The sequence below is a fragment of the Morus notabilis genome, unplaced genomic scaffold, assembly GCF_000414095.1.
Source record: "Morus notabilis unplaced genomic scaffold, ASM41409v2 Scaffold1420, whole genome shotgun sequence".
NCBI classification, from domain to species: Eukaryota; Viridiplantae; Streptophyta; class Magnoliopsida; order Rosales; family Moraceae; genus Morus; species Morus notabilis.
In genome coordinates, this window is record NW_010361775.1 from 264188 (window position 1) to 281537 (window position 17350).

A 17350-nucleotide genomic window follows, 5' to 3' on the forward strand; every position below is an offset into this window, starting at 1 on the left:
TATATATGCTTAAACGGCTGGGGCAATAATTTACATGACCATGAAACGGATTCTTTTCTCCATGCAATGTTTTGTTTACTAGGCTAGGATAAGATCATCAGAATTTTGCTCAATTTGATTTAAAAAGAAATCTCGGATAAGGTTAAATTTGGATATGGTTGTGGAAAAAGGAAAGAAATGGAAAGTAATCGAGTATTTATTAATCAAAGGGTTTTTCGAAATATTTTTGTTCCTTAATTTTTTAGTGAATTGAAACGTATCTCTTAAATTTGTAATTTTGAAAAATTAGTATTGAATTTAATAAAAATTGTAAAGTATCCTTAAATTATTATTGAGTTTAATAAATGTTGTAACGTATCCTTAACTTGATTAAGGATGTTAAAGTTTGAAAGGAAACTCTTTGTTGCACATAACATGATGTGGTCACCCGTCATTCAAAATTTCGATATATATATATATATTAATAATTGAGTGCGATAAAAAGCTCGTTTAATAAATTCACTATAGTCGATGGTTACAACCAGTCGATTGAGACCAAGAGACCCAAAACACTTGTGTTAGGTCCGTTTTTATCCTGGTGTCACAAGTGGTGTTGCAAAACTTTACGGTAACACTGTTTTTAACAGTAAATCTGAAATTAAACCAGCCAGGCAAAATGCAGGAAAATAATGCAGGAATGTAAAGAACACCAGAAAATGGTATCGCAGTTCGGTGCACACACTTACTCTGTGGGGCCACGCCCAGACAATGAACAATCCACTAAGTTCAAAGGATTACAAATACCAATCGGACTTATACACCAAAAGACTCCCTCCTTGACGTTGTCGCCGCTGTGTCGAATCTCCTTAATGGCCTTGTCCAGCGAGTACCACTCGTCTTCAAACTGCACGGTGAAATCCCTTCGGCTGGCAGTGCACTTTCTCCCGAAAGTTTCTAATCCTTCTCCCGAAGGACGATCTTCAATCAACACATAAAGACTCACTCTCACATAGACTTTTTCTGAATATTTCTTCTATAAAAACCATGCCCCAAATGTATCCTTTGATTACCCAATATTTTTTTTCAAGGGGACCAAAAAACTCACGTACACCACTTACGTATATATAGCAAAGTTGCTCATGTTCCTATCCAGATGTTTCTGTTTTCAGCCCTGTGTCCCCACACCACGTTCTCCTCAAGCTTGAAGATTTGCCAGCCATTAATTCCCCCAAAAGTCCACTCTTCATTTTCAGCAATCAAATCCTTTGATTTGTAGTCCATAAACATGATAACAAGACTTTCCTTAAGAGGTCTACCAAATTAAAATGCCAACCAATCTTACAACTAATTTGCCAAAAATAAGCCAATATAAAATGCACTAACACACACAAAAGCAAAATAATAAGTTTAAAAAAAGAAGAAATAAAGGAACATAAAAAGTAAATATTATAGAAAATAGCGTAGTATATAACAAAGCTGTATTATTCACAAATTAGAGTAGTAGAAAGAAACCAAAATCCATATTCATACTTTTTTTTTTTTTTGGAATTACTGATGATTCATTCCAGGAAGAGATCAAATAATCAGCAGTCAAAGGAATCTGTAAATTTAATTCTCTTGAGACGTGGTTCATCTGTATCAAAGTCGACGGTTTCGCGTGCAATGGATTCAGGCTGCTCGGCTGCGGATTCCTCAAGTACATGATGTTGGCCAGCATTGATGAAATTGAATCTGAATTCCTCTATTTCTTTTTGATATACCAGGTGGATCCCACATTTCTTCACTTCATGCTTGGAAGTCTTAAACCGTCTACTTTTTCTCTTATCCCATCCTACCAATGAAAAGTCAAATGACGCCTCCACTGGATTGAGCCATTTATGATTGTCATCAGGCACATACCACATCCACACATTACTTGAAAACTTCATGCAAACTTCATCAATATATTGAAACGCCGAAGTGAATTCTCTGTTTTCCCCTTCGTTCGCTTTAAGATTGACTTCACATCTTACACGCAGGAATTCGGTGTCAGAATAACAGTAACCAACAACACAAAATACAATACCCAAGAAGTTGAAATTCTGCCTCTCCAGTGGAGGCTTTATATCAATAAAAGCTCCCTCCGATTGATACTCAAGCCACATTGGAATTTCATATCCCGGACAACACGCACCAATCGAATAAGGCAACCTCTGTACCATAGTAGAGAGTCAAGCTCTATTTCAATTGCATAACTAGTTAAGATTTTTTTTTTAATTTTAAACATAAAACAAAGAAAGCGTACCTCATGGTCTTTACATATAAATCGTGTAGCGGTCCGAAAAACTCTAAGCTGGAATTCCATTAAAATACTTTGACGCTGCTTCTGATCCAATTTCAAGCAATCACAAAATATTGAGTATTCAGTGAAATCGGCCCTTTCATTTTGAACATAATCCCAAAACTCTTGTGTGAGTGCTCTCTTTGAATTTGACACCACTTCCAACGACGTGCACCCTCTGGCATCAAGAACTTGCAAACCCAATGGAAGCTCTGGTATAGAACGAAGATTCCTGCAATTGTTTACGTAAATCTTTATCAGCTTAGAAAGCCCTTTGACGCTTGTAGGGATTGCTATTATATTAGAGCCACTGAGATCAAGAAATTCCAGATCCCAACGGAGGAAACCACTTGAGATTGGAAAATCAGAAAGATCGAGATCGGAAAGCTTAGCCATATCATATATTGGTAGCTCTCTAATCCCTGTTCCGCTTAAACGAAGCCATTTTAAAATTTTCATAGGATCTAAGATTTCCGGAAGGCTCTTCAAATTTGCGCAACCATTAAGATTAAGATCACAAAGAGACCTCATCTTAAAAATGTTGGGTGGCAAACTCGCAAGACTTTTACAATTGGACATTCCAATATCCCGGAGATAAAATCGATCCTCAATTGATGATGCGGACACATGCTTTATGGCTGTCCCTCCAATATCCAACGTCATTATATTCAATGGAAGCTCTGGAAACCTCTCAAGAATTGAGCACCCGCCTAATCCAAGTTCCTTTAGAGAATCCAGCTTATTCATGCAACTTGGAAGACTTGCAAGTCTTGTACAGTTTCTGAGAGACAATTTCGAAAGATTATTGAGAGAGACAATTGATGAAGGCAAAGACGTTATTCCAGTTGAACTTAAATTTAAAGACACAAGGCTCCGGGTTATAGTCATTGGAAGAGTGTTGAGAGTATGCAAAGGAACTTGAAACAAATTTGTGCAATACTCGAGATTTATTCTCTCAAGATTTGGAGCACTTGACAGATCCGGAATTTGAGTTAGGTGAATGGAATGTCTCAGATCAATGTCTCTTAACTTGTTAAGCTCCTGTAAGATAAAGAAATGAGAATAATAATAACTAAACAATGCCTTATAAATTAGGTTTAGTACCACAGTGTAGGATATATACCTGGACTCCAACCCAAAGTTGCTCAAGGTGACTGTATGGCATCTTTAGGTCAACAAGATTCTTTGGCTTAAAGTTTGATGGTAAATATTTTAGAGGATATTCATGCCATTCGAGATACCTAAGTGAAGGAGGAAGACACCGGAGATCTTGAAGGTACAATTTGCCTTTCTTGACATAAGAGGAATTGTAAATTTTGAGCAATCTCAACTTAGCCATCTTTTTGAAAACTTTAGGTTTCAAGTGTATCTCTTCATCAATTTCGGACAAGTCTAGGAATATTCCTTCAACTTTTTCATTCCCCTGTCATTTTAGTATCAACATATAGAGTATATGACAAGTTACTTCAGTACTGATACGTGTAAACACACAAGGAATGTAAATACACAAGGAAAAATTAAAAGCAATCTAAGTTAGTAATGTATGCATGAGGACATCTCAATAAACAATGGATTGGTGTAATCGCTTAATCCACAAGTTATTAATGCAATTCTAAAGTGAATTATTGAAATACACTGGCACTTACTTCTTTGTTCTCTAGGACTTGACGAGCCTCTTCAGGAATCCATAGCCTACTGCGCTCTCCAAGTTTTGTAGATTCTTGACGAACAATATTTTTACCCATTTCTTGCAATAGATCATGCATTTGAAGCCTATAACAAGGATCAATAGTTATGAGGGACTTTTCACTGAGAATACGCACACCTATACTTGCGAAAAAATCACAACCATTAAGTATCCTTTCCACAAAATGTCCACACATCCCTTTGAAGAAACATGCAATATCAAGAAAGATATCTTTCTCTATTTTCTCCAGCCCATCATAGCTTATTCTCAACACATTGTGAATATCATTATGAGGAACACTTTTTAGTTTCTCCAACGCCATTTCCCAAATTTCTTGGCTCAGGGAACGAAAGTGTTTACCCAAAACTGTAATTGCCAATGGAAGGCCTCCAGCATGCTCTACCACATTTTTCGATAGATCCTTATAATCCATATCAGGAGCGTTTTCTCTAAAAACAATCGAATTAAATAGTTGAAGAGACTCATTGAAATGTAATTTCTCAACCTCGTACATTCCGTCCACTGCAATATCCCTAAGCACCATAACATCTCTAGTTGTTACAATGATTCTGCTTTCACAGCTAAACTGGTCACGGTCCCCAACAAAAAAATTTAATTGCTCGACATGGTTAACATCGTCAAGAACAATGAGAACCTTCGTACGCTTAAGCCTCTCTTTGACAAAAGTTGGTCCTAGAGATGGGGTTCCCACATTTAGATTTTCTTCCCTTAATAATTCAGAAAGAAGCTTATTTCTTAAGTTAATCAATGATCCCTTCCCCGATTCTTCCCTCACGTTTGCAACAAAGCAACAAGCTTCGAATTGAGAAGAGAGTTGATCAAATATGACTTGGGCAAGTGTAGTTTTACCGATGCCGCCCATTCCCCAAATGCCTGCAATGCATACTTTTGGAGAAGAAACACTTAATAATGATTTAATTTCTGCAATCTGTCTCTCAATCCCAATGAGACCCTTAGGAATAAAATTTGATGACGATCCACGATTCAATTTCCTCAAAACATCTTCTACAATTGCTTCAACTAATTTTGACTCAGGCCTAAAATATAAAGGTGCAAACGGTGTTTAGTAAGAATGAGCAACGAAACAAATCAAATTAATTACGAATTAATTACGTATATTTTTTACAACTATGATACTGGAACCAACTAGTTCTAGCACAGTTCAGATTAAGCTTTTAACACTTTGATCACATTTTGGATTTTCCTTGCAGGTTTATTTTATTTTATTTTTTAAATTCCGAAGATCACTACATATCTTTTAAAAAATAATAAAAATCGTGATCAAGACAAATTTAAAATTTGAGAGGCCACAGATCTTGAAAAGAGGATTAAATGTTGTTAGTGAATTTTGAATTAAACTAACGTCATTAAAGATGGGACATATATGCATACTGCTTTAATTTAGAGAATATGTAAATAATTTATAGTCCGTCTATTGAACATAAACTCATTGCGGAATTCTAAACTGATGCATAAGAATGGATAAAACATGATTTTACTGGCCTAACTCGGATGGAAGACGGAACATAAAATTCTAAATCTATCCAAGAAATCCCACAAGAAAAAAATCTTCCTCAATTTTGTATTCAATTATCAAATATTCAAGATTTTCCAGAAAAGAATCAAAATTGTTCTATTGACGATTTACCAAAATTGTTCTTTTGACTTTTTTGATGTAAAATGACAAAATAAACTAAAATGTTGTAACATATATATTTTTTTTGTAAATACTAATCAGGGCTTTCAATGAAACATTGAAACCTCTTATTATGGATTTATTGCTGTAAAGAAACAATAAAATCATATTTACAGCCAGTATTAAGAGGAAAAGCAAATAAATAAAATAAAATAAAAATAATAGGCATTAAGATCATATTTCTATATCACACGAGATATTATTAAAAAAATGAATTCGTCCCGAGAAAAAATGACAGTAACGATAATAAAAATTTATCCATGGTATTTATTTCGGCATAAATAATTAATAGCACTGTCAATAGAATATATGTTAGAATCGATTGCAACTAATTACCTGGTGATCCGAGAATCCCAACCTGAAAGATTGGCCGACTCCGTTAAAGCAACTCTCCACTTCCGCACTCTGTCCATGTCATCTTTAAAACGTTCTTCATGTTTTAGAAATGCCTCTCTATAGCTTCCTTCTTGTTTCCGTATATGGGAGGGATCTACGTTGTAGAAAATGGGTATAACCATATGTTTATTTTCTCCGTAGCATTCAAGTATATGCACAAGCTCACTTAAGCACCATGATGATGAAGCAAAATCTTTTGAGAAAATTATAATTGAAATCTTTGAGATCCGGATAGCTTCAAGAAGTGTTGATGAGATTTTGTCTCCTCTCTTAAGACTTTTCTCGTCTATGTAGGTCTTGATTTTCTTTCGCTCCAAAGCAGCGTAAAGATGACTTGTGAAAGTATTACGCGTGTCTTCACCTCTAAAACTCAGAAAAACATCATATTTCTCTGAAGTAGAAGAAGCAGAAGAAGAAACTCCACCAACATCCATGTCGATATCAGACACGAGTCACTCCTAGGATCAAAACTACGAGCAAAAATTCTCTTTCTCAGCTTTTGTGTTTCTTACAAAATGAAAGCTCTCTAATTTTGAGGTTTTTGAGAAGGCAGAAGAGATTCATGAAAAGCTAGACTTGTTATGTGTTGAGAAATTTTTCATGAAAAGCAAGAAATTTCATGGAATTTGAAGATAAAAGGAGGCAGGAATAATTGCCTCCACGTGAAGGAGCCCACGACTTGACGTAATATATAATTGCGTTTTTTTATTTCAAAGATCAAAAGGATATATGTGGGAAAATTTATGTTAGGACACGTGCTATATACACTAGCAATAGTTTTTTTTTTTTTCATAAAGCGTGAGATGATCAAACTTTAAGGTAATAAAAAAAAGTATAAGTAAAAAACTGTGTGAAATCTTCTTACGAACTCTATATATATATATGTATATATATATATATAAACCGCATGAATATTAATTATCACAAAAAAGAAAAAACATACCGCGTGAATATTATGTGCTTAATTTCCGGACAAATTTCATGGAATTTGAAGATAAAAGGAGGCCGGAATAATTGCCTCCACGTGAAGGAGCTCACCACTTGACGTAATATATAATTGCATTGTTTTATTATTTCAAAGATTAAAAGGATATATGTTGGAAAATTTATGTTAGGACACGTGTTACATACACTAGCAATAGTTTTTTTTTTTTTTTTCATAAAGCGTGAGATGATCAAACTTTAAGGTAATAAAAATAATAAAAATCGTGATCAAGACAAATTTAAATTTGAGGGGCCACAGATCTTAAAAAAAGGATAAAATGTTGTTAGTGAATTTTGAACTAAACTAACGTAATTAAAGATGGGAATATGTAAATAATTTAGAGAATATGTAAATAATTTATAGTCTGTCTATTGAACCTAAACTCACTGCGGAATTCTAAGCTGATGCAAAAGAATGGATAAAACATGATTTTACTGGTCCAACTCAGATGGAAGATGGGGCATAAAATTCCAAATCTATCCAAGAAATCCCACAAGAAAAAAATCTCCAAGTTGGAGAGAACACTCAATTTTGTATTCAATTATCAAATATTCAAGTGTTCTTAAGAATAGCTAATGTGACTATTTATAGTCCACTTACGAAATAATCATTAATGGTGTAAAAAAGAGTTGTTTGTGTTTGTGTTTGTGGTTTTTTTTTTTTCTTTTTTTTTTTTTTTTTGAAATTTGTATGGAAATATAGGAACCCTTTTGTTGGCATTCCGGGTGAGGGATAATTGTGATTCTTTTGGTGCTTAGGAGATTTGGAATCATGGTGATGATTGTCCTTGCTTGTGGTGGGGGGGTTAATTGTGAAGAGGGCAAAGTTCAAATGCTGTAAGAAGTTTTTTCTTCTTTATGTTTGTTAAGATGTTTTCTGAGAATAGTAGATTGTGGTTTTAATGTTGTGCTCCACTGCTATTGCAGGAATGCGAGTGGTTTTTCTTTGGAAGGAACACTGGCACCTGAACTTGGGAAAATCACTCACGTGAGAGCTCTGTAAGGACTTAGACTAAAAGCCTAATGTTTGGTATTATGAATGAATTGAGATCTTCTTTTATGTTTTCTGTCAACTATTGTTTCAAAAACTAAAATGCTGTGAAATGGGGGTTATATCATAGTTCATGTATGGTTTATCTTTTCCTATTTAAAAAAAAAAAATGACTGAACTGAAATTAGTGTAATGAAAAAGAAAAATAAAATAAAATCAATTTGATACCTTGTATTATAGCAAAACATGCTATTGATATCATATATTTTTAATAATATTAAAACGGTACCTCAACATTTTTAAAACATCTTTTTGATACCTTGATTTTTAAACATGTAATGTCTAAACTACCATTCTTCTTAATTAGATAGAAATCAATATTTTTTAAAAATCTGAAAATATTTTAAAACAATAAAATATTTAAAAGAAAACAACAAAATAGTTCATGTATGGTATTAATCGAGATCTTCTTTTATGTTTTCTGTCAACTATTGTTTTAGAAACTAAAATGCTGTGAAATGGGGGTTATATCATAGTTCATGTATGGTTGATCTGTTTCCTATTAAAAAAACATATGACTGGACTGAAATTAGTGTAATGAAAAAGAAAAAAAAAAAGATAAAATCAATTTGATACCCTGTATTATAGCAAAACATGCTATTGATATCATATATTTTTAATAATATTAAACGGTACCTCAATGTTTTTAAAACATCTTTTTGATACCTTGATTTTTAAAAATGTAATGTCTAAACTACCATTCTTCTTAATTAGATAGAAATCAATATTTTTTAAAAATCTGAAAATATTTTAAAATAATAAAATATTTAAAAGAAAACAACAAAATAAAAAATGCATGATTAAGATCATTTTACGTCTCAAAAATCACTTCAAAATATTAAGAGGATATTTTTAAAAATGTTAAGGTACCGTTTTAATATTATTAACAATAATATATATTAAGAGCATATTTCTATATCACACGAGATACTAAAATGATTTTATCCCGAAAAAAATGATAGCTTCTTCATGGTATTTATTTTGGCATAAGTAATTAATAACACTGTAAATAGAATATATGTTAGAATCGATTGCAACTAATTACCTGGTGTTCTGAGAATCCCAACCTGAAAGATTGGCCGAATCCATTAAAGCAACTCTCCACTTCTGCACTATGTCCATGTTATCTTTAAAACATAAAATAGACGACGCTTTGAACGAATGGTTCGAAATTATAAAAGTGATTGAAACAAACTAGAGAGAGTGATCTGTGGAGAGAGTCCGAACTCCCAAATCACATATGTTGTCAGAGATTCATAAAAAAGCAAGACTTGTCATAAGTTGAGAAATTTCTTCTTGCCTTCCAACTGTAGGGAAGACTAGTTGGTCGACGTTTGTCATGTAGTGCCGACATATTTCCACTAACGCGTTTGTTTACAAAAGGAACATACTGTATAAATATTAAAAGGCTGTTTAATTCGTTAATATAAATTTTTAATTTGAGTTAAGATATAAATTTATATTAGAATTTTTTATTATATTAAAAAAATTAAATGTGATTATTTTTTTTAAAAATTTACGGTATCAATATTAATTTAAAAAATGATAATAAAAGTAACAAGTGACATCGGAAAAATAACAATAACAACATTATAAAATAACACGAAGACAAAACCCACCAAAAGGAAAGAAAAAAGACAGCATTATAAATGAGCGCATAAAGAACAATAACGATTTGGAAAACTTAACATGGTTAAAAAAAACCCCTTAAAAACGATAATGGGGATCTACGTTGTAGAAAATGGGTATATAACCCTATCTTTATTTTCTTCGTGACATTCAAGTATATGCACAAGCTCATTTAAGCACCATGATGATGAAGCATAATCTTTTGAGAAAACTATAATTGAAATCTTTGAGATCCGAATTGCTTCAAGAAGTGCAGGCGAGATTCTGTCTCCTTTCTCAAGACCTTTCTCATCTATGTAGGTCTTGATTTTCTTTCGCTCCAAAGCAGCGTAAAGATGACTTGTAAAAGTATTGCGCGTATCTTCACCTCTAAAACTCACAAAAACATCATATTTCTTTGAAGTGAAGAGAGAAGAAGCAGAAGAAGAAACTCCACCAGCATCCATATCAATATCAGACGCAAGTCACTCCTAGGATCAAAACTACGAGCAAAAATTCTCTCTTTCTCAGCTTTTGTGTTTCTTACAAAATGAAAGCTCTCTAGTTTTGAGGTTTTCGAGAAGGCAGAAATCCATGAAATGCAAGACATGTTATGTGTTGAGAAATTTCTTCTTGCCTTCCAAACTGTTGGGAAGACTATGAGTAGTCAACGTTTGACATGTAGTGCCCACATGTTTACAAAAGGAACATACCGCGTGAATATTAATTATCGCAAATAAAAATATCGCGTGAATATTATGTGCTGAAAAAATTTCATGGAATTTGAAGATAAAAGGAGGCCGGAATAATTGCCCCCACGTGAAGGAGCCCACCACTTGACGTTATATATAATTGCACTGTTTTATTATTTCAAATATCAAAAGGATATATGTTGGAAAATTTATGTTAGGACACGTGTTATATACACTAGCAATAGTTTTTTTTTTTTCATAAAGCGTGAGATGATCAAACTTTAAGGTAATTAAAAAAAGTAAAAGTAAAATATTGTGTGAATTTTTAATTTAAATTAAAATATAATTTTATGTAAAAAAAATTTATTATAATAAAAAAATTAAATATAACTGTTTTTTAAAACCTATAACGCAATATATTTGCACAATACTTCATACCAGCCTGACATTTTCTCTTTTTTTTTACTTTAGGTTAAAGCATTAGCTGTCATCGGCTGAACTTTTTTTTCTTTACCCGATCAGCATGTGCATGCCATCCACGCTACATTAGTAATGCAGATCAAAGCATCCTAAAGCATGCACCATTTCATGCATCTCCTAAAACAGTAATATAGTAACAGTAACAAACTAGATGGAGAAAACATGCATATTTCTTAATAGGTCTGAGAGTTACAATTTCTCAACTCCAGGCACAACCATTTGCAAGCATTTAAGTAAAAAATCCAAACCAGAAAGACAAGATTCTAATAGCCCTATGACAGAGAATAAAATCCCTACTATGAGAATAAAATCCCTACTAATAAAACGAGAATCAAATTAACTGTTTATTTTATCAAATAATTTGTTAAAGCAGCAGCCACATCATTGCTGCGCACATTGCACCCTCTGGGCACCACCATGCATATCGTCGTCCTCATCATATGCTTCCTGGGCCTGTGCTTGCTTGCGGCGCATCTCCTCCTCAATGTTAACATCATGCAGCGTGGTCTCCTCGCACTCGTCTATTTCCATGTCTGTAAGCTGCTGTCCTGACCTTGGGGGCAGCACAGTCTCCAGAGCCTTGCATTGTTCTGGGCTCAAGGAGTCCGGAAATTCAACAGTGAAATGAATGTATAATTTACCCTTCATGAATGGCCTCTGGTACATTGGCATCCCCTCGTCATTTATAGCCTTGAATTGGTCTACATTACACAAAAGACAACCGTTCAGAATCATATTAGTTTGAACACTGCTTTATCTATTACTATGAAAAGCTGAAACTGTAAAATAAAAAAATAAATAAAAATAAAACAGAAAAGCAGGGGAAAAAAAAACGCGCGCACTAGAGTATAACTTCAAATTCGACCAAATAATGTGATTATTTTTTTTAAAAATTTACGGTATCAATATTAATTTAAAAAATGATAATAAAAGTAACAAGTGACATCGGAAAAATAACAATAACAACATTATAAAATAACACGAAGACAAAACCCACCAAAAGGAAAGAAAAAAGACAGCATTATAAATGAGCGCATAAAGAACAATAACGATTTGGAAAACTTAACATGGTTAAAAAAAACCCCTTAAAAACGATAATGGGAAACAAAAACGTTACAAAAATTCAAAAAAACGACAACAAAGAAAATACGACATAAAAGAATCCATGAAATGCAAGACATGTTATGTGTTGAGAAATTTCTTCTTGCCTTCCAAACTGTTGGGAAGACTATGAGTAGTCAACGTTTGACATGTAGTGCCCACATGTTTACAAAAGGAACATACCGCGTGAATATTAATTATCGCAAATAAAAATATCGCGTGAATATTATGTGCTGAAAAAATTTCATGGAATTTGAAGATAAAAGGAGGCCGGAATAATTGCCCCCACGTGAAGGAGCCCACCGACATAAAAGGTTTGGTTGTTAATAAACAAAAATGACAGTCATTTATAAAGGACCGTCACATGCCAACGACACACGCATTTAACGACAAATATAAATGGGCAACTCTTCATATGTTGTTCAATAGAAATAAGAAATCTCAATTTTCATACTTTTTTAATCGTCTAATTGAAAGGAGGCCGGAATAATTGCCCCCACGTGAAGGAGCCCACCACTTGACGTTATATATAATTGCACTGTTTTATTATTTCAAATATCAAAAGGATATATGTTGGAAAATTTATGTTAGGACACGTGTTATATACACTAGCAATAGTTTTTTTTTTTTCATAAAGCGTGAGATGATCAAACTTTAAGGTAATTAAAAAAAGTAAAAGTAAAATATTGTGTGAATTTTTAATTTAAATTAAAATATAATTTTATGTAAAAAAAATTTATTATAATAAAAAAATTAAATATAATTATTTTTTAAACAGCTGGCAAGAGGGCGCGCTAGATCCGAGTGCGGGGCCTACTTCACGTGCCAGCATGCCCCTCTCCCTAACGAGACGCCACGTGTTCAAGACAAATGGAGATTTACACGTGTCGCAAATCCTCGATCGTCTAAACAGGACCACTTTTGTCCTCTTTTCTAGAACCGGGTCAGGTGAAACCCCTCTCTCTCTCTCCCTCCCTCCCTTACTCCGCGTCGCGACAAAGTTTTTGTGACTACCACTCGTACAATACAAAATCTTTCTCGTCTCAGACAAATTCGTATTCCCCAAATTGCCCTGCCCTTTCTTTTTCCTTTTTTTTTTTGTCATGTAGCTGAAAGTTTGAGCTGCGTTTGAAAGACGCCACGTGGCTTTCATCCATGGCTTGTAGAAATTGGGATTGTGGCCGATGTAAGGGAGTTTGATGAAACCATCGGCGCTGAAAATGCTTTCTTTATTTATTTATTTTCATGATGATTTTGCTTTCTTAGAATTAGAATTGATTATTCTATAAATATCTTAAAATTTTACGTGATTTAGATAAGAACATTGCAATTGAGTTTTTGGCATAAACTAAGTAAGGAATAAAAGTTTAAGAGCTCGTTTAATTCACTGATTCGAGTTAAAATGTAATTTTATATGAGAATTTCTTATTGTAATAAAAAAATTAAATATAATTATTTTTTAAAATTTTCTACTATAATAAAATTTAAAATTTAAACTTAAATTAATAAAATAAGCGACGTTTTAAACGAATGAGTCCGAACTCCCAAATCACATATGTTGAGACTTGTCAGAGATTCATAAAAAGTAAGACTTGTCAAAATTTCTTTTTGCCTTCCAACCGTCTGTACGAGTTAGGCAACGTTTGTACGACATATTTCCACTAACGCGTTTGTTTACAAAAGGAACATACGGTGTGAACGGTGTGAACATTAAGAACCTGTTTAATTTGTTAATTTTAATTTGTAATTTAAAGTAAGATGTGAATTTATATGAAAATTTTTTAATATAATAAAAAATTTAATATAATTATTTTTTAGAATATTTTACTGTACCAATGCTAATTTAAAAAATGATAATAAAAATAACAAGCGACATCGAAAAAACAACAACAACAACAATATTATAAAATAACAAGAAGACAAAACCCACTAAAAGGAAAGAAGGAAAGACAGCATTATAAATGAGCGCATAAAGAACAATAACGATTTGGAAAACTTAACATGGTTAAAAAAAACCCCTTAAAAACGATAATGGGAAACAAAAACGTTACAAAAATTCAAAAAAACGACAACAAAGAAAATACGACATAAAAGGTTTGGTTGTTAATAAACAAAAATGACAGTCATTTATAAAGGACCGTCACATGCCAAACGACACACGATTTAACGACAAATATAAATGGGCAACTCTTCATATGTTGTTCAATAGAAATAAGAAATCTCAATTTTCATACTTTTTTAATCGTCTAATTGTTTTAAAAATAGTCAATTAGTCCTTCAGGATATATATACTTGTCATATTTTTTATCCCACTGTAATTATCAGAGGATAATTGCCCTAACATTTCTAAAATATACAGTTTTGTGGTTGATCTGAGGTTGATCCAAAACAATAGTGAGAGGGATTATCCACCTACTTTGGAATTGTATTTCCAGGACATTACATACGAACTTTAGGATTCCTTCCCTATATCATAGAAAAAGAGAGGAGTCATTTATTTCTATAACATAAATAATTAGGCAATTTTTTTTTTTTTTTGGTTATAACCATAAAAGAAAAGTAAAAGTAAAATATTGTGTGAATTTTTAATTTAAATTAAAATATAATTTTATGTAAAAAAAATTTATTATAATAAAAAAATTAAATATAATTAATTGTATTTCCAGGACATTACATACGAACTTTAGGATTCCTTCCCTATATCATAGAAAAAGAGAGGAGTCATTTATTTCTATAACATAAATAATTAGGCAATTTTTTTTTTTTTTTGGTTATAACCATAAAAGAAGTGAGGCATACCTGATGTTCTAGGCTTCAAAACGTGTAGGCTTAAGTATCGTTCACTTCGCTGATTCGAGTTTAGAATTCGAGTTTTTCTACAGTAAAAAACTCTCACAAACAATCACATCTAACTTTTTTGCTATACAGTAAAAAGCTCTCATATAAAGTCACATCTAAACTCAAATTCTAAACTCGAATCAGCGAAGTGAATGGGGCCGCTTCTTAACCCAATTTCAAGCAATTATAGAATTATGAAGTATTCTGTGTAACATGATAATTATTCTGAAACTCTTGTGTGAGCGCTCTTTCTGAAAATGACACCATCTCCAACAATGTGCATTCACTTGCATTAAGATATTCCAAGACTCAACAGAAGCACTTGTATAGAGCGAAGATTACGGCAATTGATCACGTTGTTAGCTTCCATCCCCACCCACTCATTCTTTATCTGAGTAATTTAACTGTAACAGAAAAAGTTAGATGTGATATTTTTTAAAAGTTTTTAACTGTAAAAACTTAAAATTAAGAACTCGAATCGATGAAATAAACGATGTCAAAATGTACAAAAATTAACAATTACCAAACGCCCACAGCCACAAAAAAGAACTGCCCCAACACCTCCCATAGGTAACTAATCAAAGTAATCAAAACTCCAACAAGAAAAAAGTATTTAACTATACTTTGAAAATTCCATGAACTCAATAAACATTTGATACTTTTGCCTTTTTTTCTTTGGTTGCAGGATTCTGGCACAGGTTTTCTTTTTTTTTCCCCTCTTTTTTTCTTTTTTTAAGGTAGCATTTACCGATTTTCTTCGTTGTTCGATACATTGGATTGTTTTTCAAAATTAAATACTTAAAGGACCAATTTGATAGCTCGCAAAAATAGGTTGACTATTTCACCACAAAAAAAAAAAAAGTGTGCAAAAATAGGGTAATTAGCTTTATCGGTCTCTAAATTATGTTAATTATTCACTTTGGTCTCTAAATTTTTTCATTTACACAACTCAAATAATGATTTAAGTTGTGTATGTAAGAGAAAAATATAGTAGTAAAAAAAGTTAAATTTGAAATTATGTGAAGGAAAACACTATAGCAATATAACTTGAGTAATGACTTAAAACATGAAATGAACAATGCCTTAATTAATTTTTGATCACTTTAATCCGTACCCATTCAAATTGGCAAATGACTTCTGAAATTTATTAGAAAGAATCACATTCCAGACGAAATAGTCACATTGAATGCAAACTGTTTTAGTTTTGATGATTTATAATAATAGTAAAGAGAATAATTAGCATTTACTATAACTAAATTTATGAAAATTTCAACTTCTATTCATCAAGGACGTTATGATTTATGTGAAATTTTGGAAGTTATCGTTAATTTTAGCGTGCATGTAGAGATCAAATATAATGACCTGACTTTTCAGACTGCTACTTAGCTAATTTAAACATGTTTATCCTACATTAAAATACTTGTTTGACTATGATTAAGCTCTTGGTTATTAAAATTTCAAGTTTTTTTCTTTATATTCTTTTTGCATAAAATTTCTTTCATCATAAACCTTAAAAGTTTCCACTCAGGATGTTGGTAAATAGACTTGAACATCAAAGCTAATTGAGAAAAATGATTTTTTTTAGAGGATTAAATTGAAACGTGCTTTACTTCCTTGTATAAAAGCGTAATTGGACAAATTACGTATTAGAAAATATTTATTCATTTAAGTGACTATAACTTTAAAAGTGAATTTCATATATTTAACTACCTAGTATATTAATATGCTACCTAGTATATATAGTCTTTAGGAGAAAACACCATGAGTATAAAACTTGAGGTTACTCGCTCAATAAATTTTATTCTAGCTCTAATAAAAGAAACTCAAACTTGTTAAAACATATACATATCTTTTTTTTATAAGATATTTATTATTTGATTAAATGACTTAACTTAAAACTTTGAAATAGACTTATTATCTTAGTGCGAAAATTATTTACGTAGTGGTATCCAATATCATTGTCTCCATCTTCCTACTCCGGCTAGCCAACCCATCCATAGTATTTGAGGTGGGGGTAATTACCCAATTTACCTACAGCATGAACAACTTAATGAGCTAAAGCCTAGTAAGTACAAATATCCTAACAACATATTTGCATAGATAAACATCATATAAATATGCATGACCTTTTATGCTTAATTATGAAAATTTATTTTATTACTTTAGGGTCCTGTGCTCGTACCCTTTACGTACAACCAATGGGGAGTGGGGGAGCGACCCAAACATTTTGTCCAACTACACCCAATGTCATAAATTATCCTTGTTAAATCTCCCATCCCCACGAGCCAAAGGAAAACCTCCCATCCTCATAGGCCGGAGGGCGGTACGGTACTTAACTGGTCTTTATTACCTTAGCTTCTTATCCTAGAACATGTAATTATAATTATGTCACGAGAATATATCATTGCAAATACTTTTAAGATGCAGCATCATTTTACACTTATCATTCATATCACAAAAGAATAACATTGTAACTCTTTTAAAGGGACATACATTG

The 17350-nt window shown here is 32.4% G+C and overlaps 3 protein-coding genes across 6 annotated transcripts; all 3 read right to left on the bottom strand.

Moving 5' to 3' along the window:
• Positions 1-1407: 1407 nt before the first annotated feature.
• On the bottom strand, positions 1408-9264 carry LOC112092069 (disease resistance-like protein DSC1). 4 transcript variants are annotated; one of them, XM_024167255.1, is made up of 6 exons: positions 9180-9264; positions 6040-6193; positions 3946-5044; positions 3423-3722; positions 2264-3340; positions 1408-2171 (listed from the first exon to the last, which is right to left on the bottom strand). In XM_024167255.1, exons 2-6 carry the CDS (start codon positions 6114-6116, stop codon positions 1563-1565), a joined length of 3162 nt encoding a protein of 1053 aa, XP_024023023.1. In that variant the 5' UTR covers positions 6117-6193; positions 9180-9264; the 3' UTR covers positions 1408-1562. The 4 variants fall into 4 exon arrangements, with proteins under 4 accessions (XP_024023023.1, XP_024023022.1, XP_024023021.1 ...); XM_024167254.1 differs by having other exon boundaries at positions 6040-6557; XM_024167253.1 differs by having other exon boundaries at positions 6040-6569.
• A 597-nt stretch (positions 9265-9861) lies between these two features.
• LOC112092076 (toll/interleukin-1 receptor-like protein) lies at positions 9862-10209 on the bottom strand. Its single transcript, XM_024167264.1, has one exon. It carries the CDS (start codon positions 10207-10209, stop codon positions 9862-9864), a length of 348 nt encoding a protein of 115 aa, XP_024023032.1.
• An 855-nt stretch (positions 10210-11064) lies between these two features.
• Positions 11065-11638, bottom strand: LOC21395408 (dnaJ protein homolog). Its single transcript, XM_010100583.2, has one exon. It carries the CDS (start codon positions 11584-11586, stop codon positions 11296-11298), a length of 291 nt encoding a protein of 96 aa, XP_010098885.2. The 5' UTR covers positions 11587-11638; the 3' UTR covers positions 11065-11295.
• Between the last annotated feature and the right edge of the window lie 5712 nt (positions 11639-17350).